General features: G+C 48.3%; 1 protein-coding gene across 5 annotated transcripts in view; it reads left to right on the top strand.

Moving 5' to 3' along the window:
• The first annotated feature begins 6,452 nt into the window (after positions 1-6,452).
• CSNK1A1 (casein kinase 1 alpha 1) overlaps positions 6,453-12,814 on the top strand; it is a 36,117-nt gene continuing 29,755 nt past the window's right edge. For all 5 annotated transcript variants that reach the window (XM_035563928.1, XM_035563930.1, XM_035563931.1 and 2 more), the window contains exons 1-2: positions 6,453-6,975; positions 7,711-7,817. In XM_035563928.1, the coding sequence (XP_035419821.1) occupies positions 6,853-6,975; positions 7,711-7,817 (230 nt within the window). In that variant the 5' untranslated portion in view covers positions 6,453-6,852. The remainder of the gene's footprint in view (positions 6,976-7,710; positions 7,818-12,814) is intronic.

Genomic DNA, 12,814 nt, shown 5'->3' on the forward strand with positions numbered 1-12,814 from the left:
CATCAAGAAAATTTTAGGGCTCCTGTTTATTGACCTTTCTGCCTGGGTCCATGATCAAAGCCCTGCACCAGGGCCTGGGTGACCCATGCAGCCTGCAGGCACTGCTGCCTGGCAGCAACACCCTCACTGGGGAAACTTCAGGAGAGTCTTCCAGGGAACAAGTGCATTGGTAGAGCATCAGCTATGCAGTAACAACATTTGCTATGAATCACCAAAATTAGCTGAAAATCCCCCTTTTCCTGCTGTACTTAAAAAAATCTCACTCCAAACAGCCAAGAACATCCCAGGCTGCAGAATTCCCCATCCAGCTTCTCATGAGGCTTGGAAATGGTGCTGTAGGTTCACGGACATCTCCCCAGGGCCCCAGCACCATGGGGCCCTGGTCTCTCCTGCCCGTCTTGGCCAGGAGCGGGGCTGCCCTCTGCTAACCCCTAAACCTACATCGCCGGTGATGAAGCCCTGGGCTCTGGGTGTCTTTTCTGATGTGATGAGACCTTCCCCATCCCGGCAGTAACCCTGACGGGAAGGGATGGCAGCTCATTGAGGGTTATGTGCAAACTCCTGACACAGGCACCGTTGCCAGAAATCCTGGCACCTCCTGCCACGCGCCAGCACTGGCTTTGAAGCCCTGCGCTGAGAGCCAGCCTGGCGAGGACAGCCTGTGTCAGACTGCTCTGGAAAAGCTGAGTTATTTTATAACCTGGACAGGTTCCCCAGGCTGGCTCCCACAGCTCGTGCCCGGCCGTGCCAGCACAGGGGGGCAGGAACCAGTCGGCCGTGTCAGGGGCCAGGAGCACCACGGAGGTGCCCGTGGGTCCTCTTGGTGTCAGGCCAAGAGATGTGGAGAGACCAGGAAACTGGATCTGTGGGAGATGCTCTGAGGCCCAGCACTGAGGCACAGCATTTGTAGATGCTCTACCTCACGTTGGGTCCTGGGGCCTCACCACCAAAAGCCCGATTTGGCTCCTCATGGCACAAGTTGCTCCTCTCCAGCCTTTCTCCCAGGTGCCGTAGGCCCTGCTAAACATAGCGGGTCAGGAGTCAGCTAAGGTTGGAGCGAAGCCACAGCCCGTGGTGTTGGGGAGGGAGGACAAAACCTGGCGTGAAGGACACGCTGTGGGCAGACACCCGGTGTGAAGGACATGCTGCTGGGCAAAACCCAGCGTGAAGGACATGCTGCCAACAGGGCTGCGTGGGCCTGGGGAGTGCGAAGAGATGCTTGAGCAGAACGGGTGTCCCAAGACAACCTGCTGTGTCTACAGTCCTGTCACCCAGATCTAGTTTAAAAGCCAGATCCCACCCTCAGCCGTGGGAAGTGACAGAAACTCAGCTGCCCCTACTGCCGAAGAGCAAAGAGATACTGAGGTGATTTTGACTGTCCAGGACTCAGGGAAACCCACTGGTGGTGTTCCAGTTTGTACTTCTGCACCTGGATTTTGACCACTGACATGAAAACTGAGGGCAAAGTCACCATGAGTTCTCCCTATCTCTGGGACAATGAACACTTCAGAGAGAAGATGGGACCTTGGGTTGGAGGGCTGGACCTCACTCATTTTTAACTAGGGTACGTAGGGAAAATATACCCTTCTGGAGTAGGGCTGATGCTGGGTGGCAGGACTGATGAGGCAGAAGGCAGAAGATAATGGTTTTATTTCTGAAGATTTTTTTTTTCCCCTGCACCCCCCCGTCCTACACGCAGCAGCGCGAGCAGAGCCCTGGGAAGTGGCACATCAACCCCGGACAGCCTCGGAAATTAAAACTTGAGCTGAACGTGAGCTGACTGCTCCAGGGGAGAGGCTCTGCATGGCCTTTGACTTTTTCAGTCATGCCTTTGCTTGGCTTGCCATTTCAATGTTCCTCTCTCCCACTGAGCCTTTCGACGGCAGCCTGGAGTATCCCTGCTGCCTGCGAGGACGAGCAGCTCCCTCCTGCCCCGACTTCACAGCAGCGAGTATTTGCTGACACGGTTACGAGCATGCAAAGAGGAGGCTGCTCCACCAGTGCTGCATCAAACAGCTGGTTTATTGCACTGCAAACATTCCATTCCTTTGCTGGGATCAAATTAAGAGGTTTGGGGATGCTCGGTCACAAAGCAGGCACAAACAAAGGATGAGCAATGCTGAGGTCAAGGAGGGCCAGTCTCACTGGAGGCCGGGCCATGCAGCAGGGTTCCTGGCCCATCCCCTGGAAAAAGAGGAGAGAGGATTTATTCCTTTCACTTTATCAAGTGGTGCAGCTATAAACACGCTTTCAATGCCTCAGTGTTTCTGAAAGATGTGGAAAATAGTAATGAACAGGAGCCGAAGAATAGCTTGTGGGAGGCTCTAAGCAGCCAAATTCACCCCATCTGTTTTTGGCGCAAGGGCTGGTGTTATCCCTATCAGCAGAGAAATCAACAGTTCTTGTGTTCCCTCCTGGGTGTTCGCAGAGCACCTTTCCAGACAGCAGGGGATGTTTTTCCAGTTTTCCAATCCGACTGCTCCCATCTGGAGTTCTGGCTGACAGCATGTCACCACCAAGAGGGGACAACCCCAGGGGCCCCTGGGGATCCTCGAGCCATTCGAGTCACTAGTCTGGCAAAACATTAACACAGAAATAAAACCATGGGGAGGAACCATCCAGGCAATTTTCTAAGGGCTTGGGGAGCCGAAGCAACCTGCAGAAGGTCTGAATGAGGCGCTGGGAGCAGGGCGAGCATGAGGGGAGGACGCAGAATTGAGTCACGATCGGGCCAGCTGCTGCAAAACCACAGCCTGCAGTTCTCCTCTCAACTTACAGGTGCAGTGTTTTTAATTTATATCAATTTAAATGCAATCAGTATCTCCATGGCTTGTACGTTCGTACACATCTACTGTTTGTGTTTGTCTTCCCCAACTTCTGTGTATTCCTAAAGACTCAGGGCACAAACCCAGGACAGAGGCTGTGGTAGGATTGTTACAAGCCCGGGATTGCTTTAGGACTGTCAGTATCTCTGTTGTTCAGCAAGGCAAACCCCATATGTGGTGGCACAGGATGTGGTGTGCCGTGAGGGGCTGGGAGGGGAACAAAGACAGAACAGATCCGTGGACCAAAATAGAGAAGAGCAAAAGGTCTGGCATGAGAGGACTTTGGAGCTGCCCTGCCACAGATGGGGACAACCCACCAGATGAGACATCTAGGATCCTTTGGGCAGGCTATGAGTCTCCTCCAACATCACGCCTGAATAGAGCTGTTCATTCACCAGGCTAAATTCTGCCTACCCAGAAATACACATGCACCTTTCCCCTTCATCAAAAATAAATAGACCTCTCCTTGTTCCTGTGGAGACACAAGGAGAGCCCTAGGGTGGCCAAGACGTAAATGTGAAAGGTGGGCTCCACTGTGGTGCCCTCAGTCCATAGACAGACGTGGGCTGCAGCCACCAAGAGTGTGCAAACAGGAAGAGGGTTGAGGTCATCCTGGCATCATATGGTGGGATGCTGGCCCCAGGGCTCTCCAGCTGTTCCTTCACCTGCCCAACAGACGTCAGGAGCAGGCAGGCTGCCTGGAGCTGCCAGGGCTGGTGGGGGGCTGGAGGCTTTCCCCATACTACTGGTCCCAGAGCAGGAGGGTGTTCCCAGGCACCTTCCTTGCTCTGGCCAGGGGTGATGGAGCTGCAGCTGTGCTGGTAAGTCTTTCTTCTCCTCTGTATCCTGGTGTTACCCTGCTTTACGCTGGCTGACTTCTCCCATCTCTAAATATCCTCAAGCCTGTCCTGCAGCCCTTCCCACATTGCCTAGACTGATCTGCCTTTCAATCCCGCAGTTCCTAATACCACTGTGGGACCTATTAGGGAATGTACGTTAAGAATGACCAAGAAAAAAATATCAAATGATGATTGCTGGTCTTTTTTTTTTTTTTTTTTTTTTTTCATTGCAGACGTCTGGGAGACGATGAGCGCCTGGATATTTATTTTTGTACTGAGCTCAGCTCGGCCAGTCCCCATCCTGTGTGATATACATCCCCAGGCCCCGACACTGTCCCCTGGACACAGAGATGTCCCCCGGCAGTCAGGAGGTGGCAGCATTGCTTAGCCCAGGAGATGCTGCACTCCTGCATACCCATGCATGGTCTAGTTGCTGCCCAGGACCTGCAGACCTGTTTTTCCAGCTCCCCCAGAGATACGTGACTCGAGCCAAACGCTTCCAGACTGCTCAAATCCCATCCAGAGCAACCATTCAAAACAACCAAACCCCGAAGGCCTCTAAGTGCACATCAGTCCTGAGCTGTTTGCAAGTCACGATGAACAGTAATGTGAGGGCAGCTGAGGACACAAAGGCTCTGTATTTAGAAATGAGGTTGATGTTTAAATATACCTCATTTGCCCTTGAAACTCCAGCCCCCTTAAGTGCTGTGTGGTGCATCTGAGCTCCTCCACACAAAATCCACATTCCCTTTGAGTGACAAGAGTGCAGATATTCTTACTTGTACAAACGCTCCATTACAGCATTGAGGTGGGAACGAGTTGGAGGCTAGCTTGCTCTCTCAGCATCGCTTCATTCTGGTACATCTGGTACAGTCTCAGCTGATTTTGACTCTTCTGCATTTTATTTTTATTAAAGACACAGAGGGACCCTGATTTTGACTCTTCTGCATTTTATTTTTATTAAAGACACAGAGGGACCCGTAGAAAAACCTTGGGTCTAAATTTTCTGAAACACAACAGGAATTTGGAGCTGAGATTTGCAGTGCAGGGCATTGCTGCTTGCCAATTTTCCCTCTCCATTCCTCCTAGTCTCTCACCACAGAGTCATCCTGTAGCTAAGCGAGTCCACCACAGGAAGAAACACAGGCAAATCACAGACTTCCCTCGCTGGGTAACAGCCACATGGACACAAGCCAGGACTTTTTTGCACTTGTGCAGACAGAAAGTGTTTGTACCACAGTAACTTTACCAAGTTAGAAAGCAATATGGTGAGTGCAATAAAAGCCTCTATCACCATGTAGATGCTGTTATGCTAAGAGGACTCCTCTATCTTTGTATGAATAGCTTCCTACTGATACAGCAGTGTCCTAACCTGGACCTCTTCATCTCAATTTTATTAAAAGAGTTAGCTATTTAAAACAATCTGTGCATAGACGAGTCTTAAAATAAAACTTTTTGTTATTCACATGGCTTCAAGTGCACCAGGAGAGCTGGAAAGCAGTTCCTCTGAATGCCCCCTTTACAAGAAGATATCCTGAGTAGACGTTCCTTCTATACATAAGCTACATTACTGTAGGAGCTTTATTTTTCCCGAGGACTGAATCATTTCCCAAATGTAGGCTTGCACAGCAGAAGACGCCGTCCTGACAGGGAGTGATGATGAGTCACTGGGAATTCACAGTTTTGTGTTCCTGCAAAGGAAAAACTCACAGCGCTGAGCCAGAGGACAAGGGAAGAGAGCTCAGTTTTGAAAGTCAGCAAGAAGCAGGGGCTGCCTGTGCCAGGAGTCACGTGAAGCTGACACCTGAAGGCAGGGACCACAGGGCTCCAGGTGGTGGCCTTGCCAGGTGACCGTGCCCACTGTCTTGTGTGGGCCTCGCAGGGGGCTGCAGTCCCCTCAGTGTCCTTGCAAATTTGCAGCTGGCTCAGGAACCTCCCAGCAGGAACCCGAAGCCTGTTCAGGATTTCCAGCCCTGCGACTGCCATCCCAGCAGGCCGGGGCTGAAGGTCGGGAGCACAAAGCACGCTGTGCCTGAGCAGGGAGAGGCAGCTGCGGGCTTGCAGCATCACGGAGAGCTCTGCTGGGCGCCCGCCATGGGGTGAAGGCGCAGTATGCAGCAGGACGCTGGGCCGCGGACACATTTTGTTGGGTAAATGAGAATCACAGAACCATTAGGGCTGGAGAAGAGCTCCAGGATTATCTGGTCCAACCACCCCCTGCCACCACTGTCACCACCAAACCACGTCCCCAGGCACCAGGTCCAACCTTTCCTTGAACACCCCCAGGGACGGTGACGCCACCACCTCCCTGGGCAACCCGTCCCAACGCCTGACTGCTCTTTTTGGGAAGAAATGTCTCCTCATTTCCAACCTGAACCTCCCCTGGCACAACTTGAGGCCATTCCCTCTAGTCTTACCGCTATTTATCTACCAGAAGAGGCCGACCCCAGCTCCCCCAGCTCCCTTTCAGGCAGCTGCAGAGAGCGGCGAGGCCTGCCCTGGGCCGCCTCTGCCCCAGCCCGACCACCCCCAGCTCCCCCCTCACCCCCCCCGCTCCCCCTTGCGGCGCCTGCCCCTTTAAGACCCAAGTGCGGGCAGGGCGGCAGCCGCCCTTCCCCTTCCGCCCTCCCTGCGCCTTCCGCACCACGCGCCCGTCGCGGGGCGAGAAGCGCGTCGGCCATTGGCTGTGCGCCCCCACGCGTGGCGCCGGGCTCCTCCCCCTCCCTCCCTCCCTCCCTCCCTCGGCCTCCGCCGCCCCCTCGGCGCACGCGCGCGGGGAAGGGAGGCGGAGGGGGGCGCCCCGCCCCGCCCCGCTCCCAGCGTGCCCCGCGCGGTGAAGAAGCGGCGGCTGCAGGCTGGGGGCATTTTGTGTCCGCGCGAGCGGCGGCTGCGAGACAAGATGGCGGCGGCCGCGGCCGAGTGACAGGGGCCGGCGGCGGCCGGGTGCCAGCGGGCCTCGCGCGTGCCTTCCCCTCCCCTCCGCCGTCCCCCGAGCGGCCCGCGCGGCGCCTCTCGCCTCGCTGGGGGGCCCGGCGGCAGGGCAGAGCCGCCCAAGGGGGCGCCCGCCCGGCCGGAGCTGAGCGGCGGGGCCCGGCGGGCCTCGCTGTCCCCGCCGCCCCTCTCCCCGTCCCCTCTCTTCCCCTCCCCTGCTCCTCCGCCCCGTCCCGGCCTCGGCCGCCCCTTTCGCCATGGCGAGCAGCAGCGGCTCCAAGGCCGAGTTCATCGTCGGGGGCAAGTACAAGCTGGTGCGGAAGATCGGGTCGGGCTCCTTCGGGGACATCTATTTGGCCATCAACATCACCAACGGGGAGGTAAGGGCGGCACGCACCCCCTCGGCCGCTTGTGCCCCTCGGAGACCTGCGCTGACCTCCCCGAAGCCGGGTTTTGGTCCCTTTTCCCCACCCCACCCCCCCGTCGCCGTTTCTGAGGCGCCGGGGTGGGGGATTCTTCCCGTGGTGGGGGAGGCTTCCGCTGCCCGCTGGGTTTTGCCCCTAACGGCCGTGGTGTCCCCCACCCAGCGCTTGCCTGGTAAGTGGTAGGGAGAAGATCACCATTGTGGGAGAACGTACTTTGTCTTTTATCAGCGGCTGGAGGAGTCTCTGCCACCGATCGTCTCTGTCCCCTTGCTCTGCTGGGGAACACTTTGTCTCACGTTCATCAACGGTAATAGAAACAAAGAAGATCCCCTGTTTCTTCAGCTCATTTTTACCTTTTTTTTTTTCCTCCCCCTCACTGCTCTGAGCTGTAAAGAAGAAACACCCACGTATGTGCTTCCTCATGTATACGGATCTGAAGACATAACATTTCCAGCTCAATTTCATGACCTGGGATGGATATTTGTGTACAAATCATCACGATGAGGATTTTATTTAAAAAGACAACAAAGTGCAGGACGTTGACCACCGAAAGTTTAAAAAAATTACACCTCAGAGTAATTGCAGCAGGGCTGTGTGGGGAATACTGAAGTTCTGTGTCCCTTAAACCCCGGTGGCAAGGCTGTGCTTGGTGGACACTCTACTCTGATTCCTTGTTCCTTCTCACTGCAGGAAGTTGCTGTGAAGTTGGAGTCTCAGAAGGCTAGACATCCCCAGCTGCTGTATGAAAGCAAACTATACAAGATTCTGCAAGGAGGAGTTGGCATTCCACATATACGGTAGGAATCAGTTTGTGTATGTCAGTACGGTGACTTTCCTTTAATGTTAGTAGGAGGTAGGACACCACCATTAAGAGACTTAATCTGGGATGGGTCAAACTGTTGGGAAAAATGCTTCATTTGAAGATTAACAACTAGTTATGTATATTTGTAAACCTCCCCCCCCCGCTCCTGACTGTCTTTTATTTTGCTTAAATACTGTGCTGTGAAAGTGAGATCTGCAGCAGTTCCTGAGCTATGAAAAATTCTTACAGTAATTAGAATAAAGTGTGAGATTGTTACAATGAGAGTCAGCATTTTTGATGAGGTTGAGAGTTTGGGGCTGGTACTGGAAATGGCTGCTTTCTTTTGTTGGTTTTTTTTTGTTCCAACATGTCTTCCTCCTCCGCTCAGAAAATGGCGGATGGACGTGATTAACCCTCCCCCTTCTCCTGTTGGGACAAGGGACGTGCTCAGGCATGTATCTTTTCCTTTCATAGTTATGTGCTGGAAGGCTTGAGGCTGCAGAGAACCTCAACCAGGAATGAAATGGCAGCCCCTTTCTGTTACCCGCAACAGATGCGTCATTACGATTTCCGTACAGTTAAAGTGCCAAGATTAATCCCTCCCAGTTGCTTGTTATGCAGCTTCCTTGTTTCTTACCCTGTCTAAAACTTTTGGGAGTTTTAAATAATTTCCTGATTAGAAGTAAATTACTGCTGTTCTGGTGCAACAGACTCTAGGAGGAGTCATTTCTCAGAGATTATTGAGGTGTTATACTGGGCAGTTTCAACTACTGAATCTAGTCATTGAATAGACAAATTGAAACTTCAGCCTTCTCTAGAAACACTCTATCTAAGACCTTTTTTTGAAGTTTGTTACTCACTTTAAATAAACAGTTGTTATTTCTGATGCTTGCAGTATGGTATAAAGGGATTTGGTGTCTTGAGCTACAAAACCAGCTTCAGTTTAGCTTCTGGGTCAAACTGTGGATTCCATTTAGTCTCTTAACTTTTCTTTCACCTTTTTGCATGTGCATCAACGTAGCGGCCTGTACATACCGTAAGGACACAGTGATTTACGCGTTTTAGACTGCATTAATTTTAACAAAAACTATAAATATGTCTGCATTTCTGAGGTTGATAGCTCCCCTGACCCTGTAAACACAGCTGACTGTAGACCTGAATGCGTGCTGGAGCTCTATAGCCAAGGAGACAGTGTTGTCTTGGCCATCTGTCCTCTCCATTCATGACAACCTTCTGCAAGAATAGAATAAACATGCCAGTATGAAACAGTTGTAGTTTAAACAGAGTTGCTTAAGTGAAAACAGATTCGGTTTTTTATTTTAGACTACCCTCTTTTCTTCAAATGGGTGCAAATGGGTTATTTCAGAACTGAAAGAATAGGAATTGCGTATTGGAAAGTCGTCACACTATAGTGGCATGCTAAAACAAGGATACCTGGGAAAACCGCCAGAGTAAGTGGGTATCTGGTGTTTCATCACAAAAGTGGAAGAGCAAGCATGCTTAAGCTTAGTTTTTTTTTTTTTTTGGGGGGGGGGGAAGACTTTGATGCCATAATGAGGCTTAAGGTTTTATTTTTTTCAACTTTTCCCATGTAGCAGAAGTGAACTGCTTTTAAAAGTAAGCTATTTGGTTTGGTTAAAATGCCCCATGAAGAGCATTTTATTTCAAGCTGAGATACTAGAAGTCATCTTGTGTGTTGAGAAACTTGTTTCTAGTTTCATTTAAAGCAGTCATCTTGTAAGTTTTCTTTCCTCTGTATTTGATGTATTTTTATGACTTAACTTTTTTGTATAACCAGTAACTCTTGATTAAAAGTCTCATCACCACAGAGGAACTTTATTTAACACGTTTTTTCGCCCAGTCCCAGAAAGATGAGATTACTACAGTCCGGGTAAGAATTGTCAACTGAGACCACACTCATAGATTCTTATTAGATTAGATTCTTATTAGACATAGATTCTTATTGTCCTAGAGGTGTGTGATCTATTTGATAATGTCAGGGAGTCGTAAAGATTTTTGCTTTCAGGTTCTCACAGTGTTAATCTTAGGAGGCTTTTTGTAGAAAAGTGTTTTTTGGAAAATTCTTGGAAGTCTTTTTAATGTTCAGAAGCAGTAGTAATTTTAAATTTATGTATTAGACGTTGCTTGACAGGTTCTTTGATTATGCTTCTGTTACTTGTTTTGCTGTATGATATCTGGTGATGCTTGAAGAAACCTAAAACAGGATTTTTGTGTTTTTATCTTCTTGAAGACGAAGTTGAGCAGAATACCCTGCGCAGTTCTTCTGACAAACATTGAAACATGAGATGTTCAGTAGAATCACAATTCATTGTGCCCTGAATCTAGGGGGGAGGACTTGCCTTACGAAATGAGGTGCATCACTGAGGTGCTTAACAAAGACTAGGACCAAAGTCAAATTACTGTGCATATCGTTCCAGATATTTCGAGCTTTTCTGACATGCGTTTCTGGCAGCAGCTAAGCTGGGGGAACGTATGAGTTTGTACTTAGGTCACTCTGCGTGTGTAATTGATAATACTCATTCTGCCATTGTTTCATAGTGATATGATGTCCAGTTGGAATAAGCTGTTCTTGGCTCAGCGTATTGAGAAGGATGAATCAAGTTGAAGAAAATTCTTTCAATAAGTTTGTTAAAATTTCTGTAACTTGATGCCTTTAAGCAACAACAGCATAAATAGAGCATGTAATAGAAAACCTAGGAATCATTCCAAGCTTTTCCTGTTGCCATTCTGTATAAACTGGGCTCAACAGCATTTTTATCTTAGTACTTCTGTGGGATTAACTGCGAGCTTGCTCTCACTTGTGGAGAGAGGACTTGCTGCTTGCACTGTAACAATGCGTTGTTTGCACATAATGTAGCAGAAACTGAGAACGTGTTATGTTCTCTGGATGTTCTACACACCTTTAAATTCAGAAGAGGGTCTTCGATTTTGCTTTTTCTTGTTTTCTGGAAGAGTAGGGAGGGTTCTGAACTTCTCTGAAGTTTCACAAAACCTCACAAACTTAGTGGTAAGGTTTTGATTTCACAAATTCTGGTAGGCTTATTCTCATTGCTCTCAGCCATCAGCTCCCCCCCCCCCCCCCCCCCCCCCCCCCCCAGTTTTCAGTTGCAAAGCGTTTTTAGCTGTAATCTTCTTGTTAACCAGACACTGATCCTATTAGTTTGGAATATCTGCCTTTATTCCGAAAGTCTTGGTTCAGAGGAATGGAGCATGGTGTGTTTGAGTTTAGTATGTTGTTTTGTTTATAGTGTAAATCTGTTAAAGCAGACTTTATAAGAGTAATTGTTCGAATGATCTGTGTCAGCCACTCTTGATTTTTGCAATTTCTGGTAATTACCAATTATTGTTTGTGTCTGTTAAGAAGATTATCTTTAGGTACTTTTTCAGATACACTTTTCTTTAAAAAAAAATCTGAAGTCCATTTTTCTTTTCCTGATAACATAGTGGGATAACTTGTTGCCTACTTTCTACTAGAAATGAACGGTATGCTGGATCCATCTGTGGCTATTGATGAGGTATTGGAAGTATTTTGCTTAAGAGCAGACAAGGCTGAAGAGATACAGTACTCAGTTGCATGTGTGGCTAATTAAGGTGATACTTGAATTTAATAATTTATAAGTTTAAAAACAAAAGGTATTGACTTAAATTTTTTTTGCAACCTGAACAAGTAAATTCCTACACTTTAAGTTCTTGCAAAATATTTTGAAGTTGAGAAATTGAATAATTGAATATTGTCACCTATGTAATCTCCAGAATAGTGTGTAGCATGTTAAAAGTTGCGGGCCTAAAAGAAAATCTGTAAAAGCATATGAAAGTTTTGCTCTTAGTGGTGACTTTCTGCCATGTTGCTGGATAGTCTGTTAGTAACAGACTCCACCCATATTCCATCTTCACTAAGTAATACATGCAGTGGAAAAACATGGTCAAGCTTGGTAATCTTAGGCTTGTTCTTGTAACAAATTTTTCCCCAAGCACTTTCAATTCTGATCTCCTTAAGCAGTGCTTAAAAATCTGTAAATATGCTCCTCTAACACCATCATGGGGCACCATCATGGTTTTAACACCATCAAGGGCAACACCTTCATTACTGAAGGACAAAACTACTCTAGTAGATAAGAGGAAGACTCTTGTTTTGATAGCTCAAAGTAAAATTGGAAGCTGGTCTTTGAAATGAATCCCTGAAGTGTTTCTGCTGAGAGAATGGACGTCTTGAAACAAACTCTTTTTAATGCTTTATGACTACCTAAACTTCTGTCTTAATTGGCCTTCACTGGTCTCCTTAGAAGCTGCCAAGAAAGAACCCATTTTGAAAATAAATTAAGAAAAAAAAAACAATTATTTTGTGTAGTTTGATTTTTTCCTGTAGTCTTAGCTCAGCCTTTGCAGAAACAGCTGCAAAGGTATGCACTTTCAGTTCGGTGTTACTCTGTTTGGAACAGAAGATCGGCAGAGGTCCTACTGAAAGGGTTTGTTTTCCTCAGCAATTCCTGTAGATTAATGGCTTACCTTCTCAACTGAATTGAGCCTTTTGATTTCTATGGAAGAAATTTGACTTATGTTCTCCTCGCTTCCTACCAGCTGTTAATTTACTTCATTAAACAGCTAGCAAAGCAGCAAGTCGACTGCTTGGAAGTATGCATGCAACATAACACTAGGCAGATGAAATAACCCTTTTGCTTGGCAGATAAGTTGCACTGGCATACTTAATATATTCGTATTTTTCTCATAACTGTACAAAAAGTGATACAGCTCTTTATTTATAGAGCCTACCTAACTTCATAACATAGGGTGTTCTTTGCTGTTTCTTTATTTAGTACTTGGGTGGCCTAATTCGTACTCACCATGGCAACTAACGTTAGGTGACATCTGTTAAATATTCCACTTCAGTATTGCAGTCATGTCATATTATGTTAAGTTCATTTATATTACTGGTTCCCACCCAGCTAACAGTTGAGAAGTGCTTTTCCAGCT

This window comes from Cygnus atratus, chromosome 14, assembly GCF_013377495.2.
Source record: "Cygnus atratus isolate AKBS03 ecotype Queensland, Australia chromosome 14, CAtr_DNAZoo_HiC_assembly, whole genome shotgun sequence".
In the NCBI taxonomy this organism is placed as follows: Eukaryota; Metazoa; Chordata; class Aves; order Anseriformes; family Anatidae; genus Cygnus; species Cygnus atratus.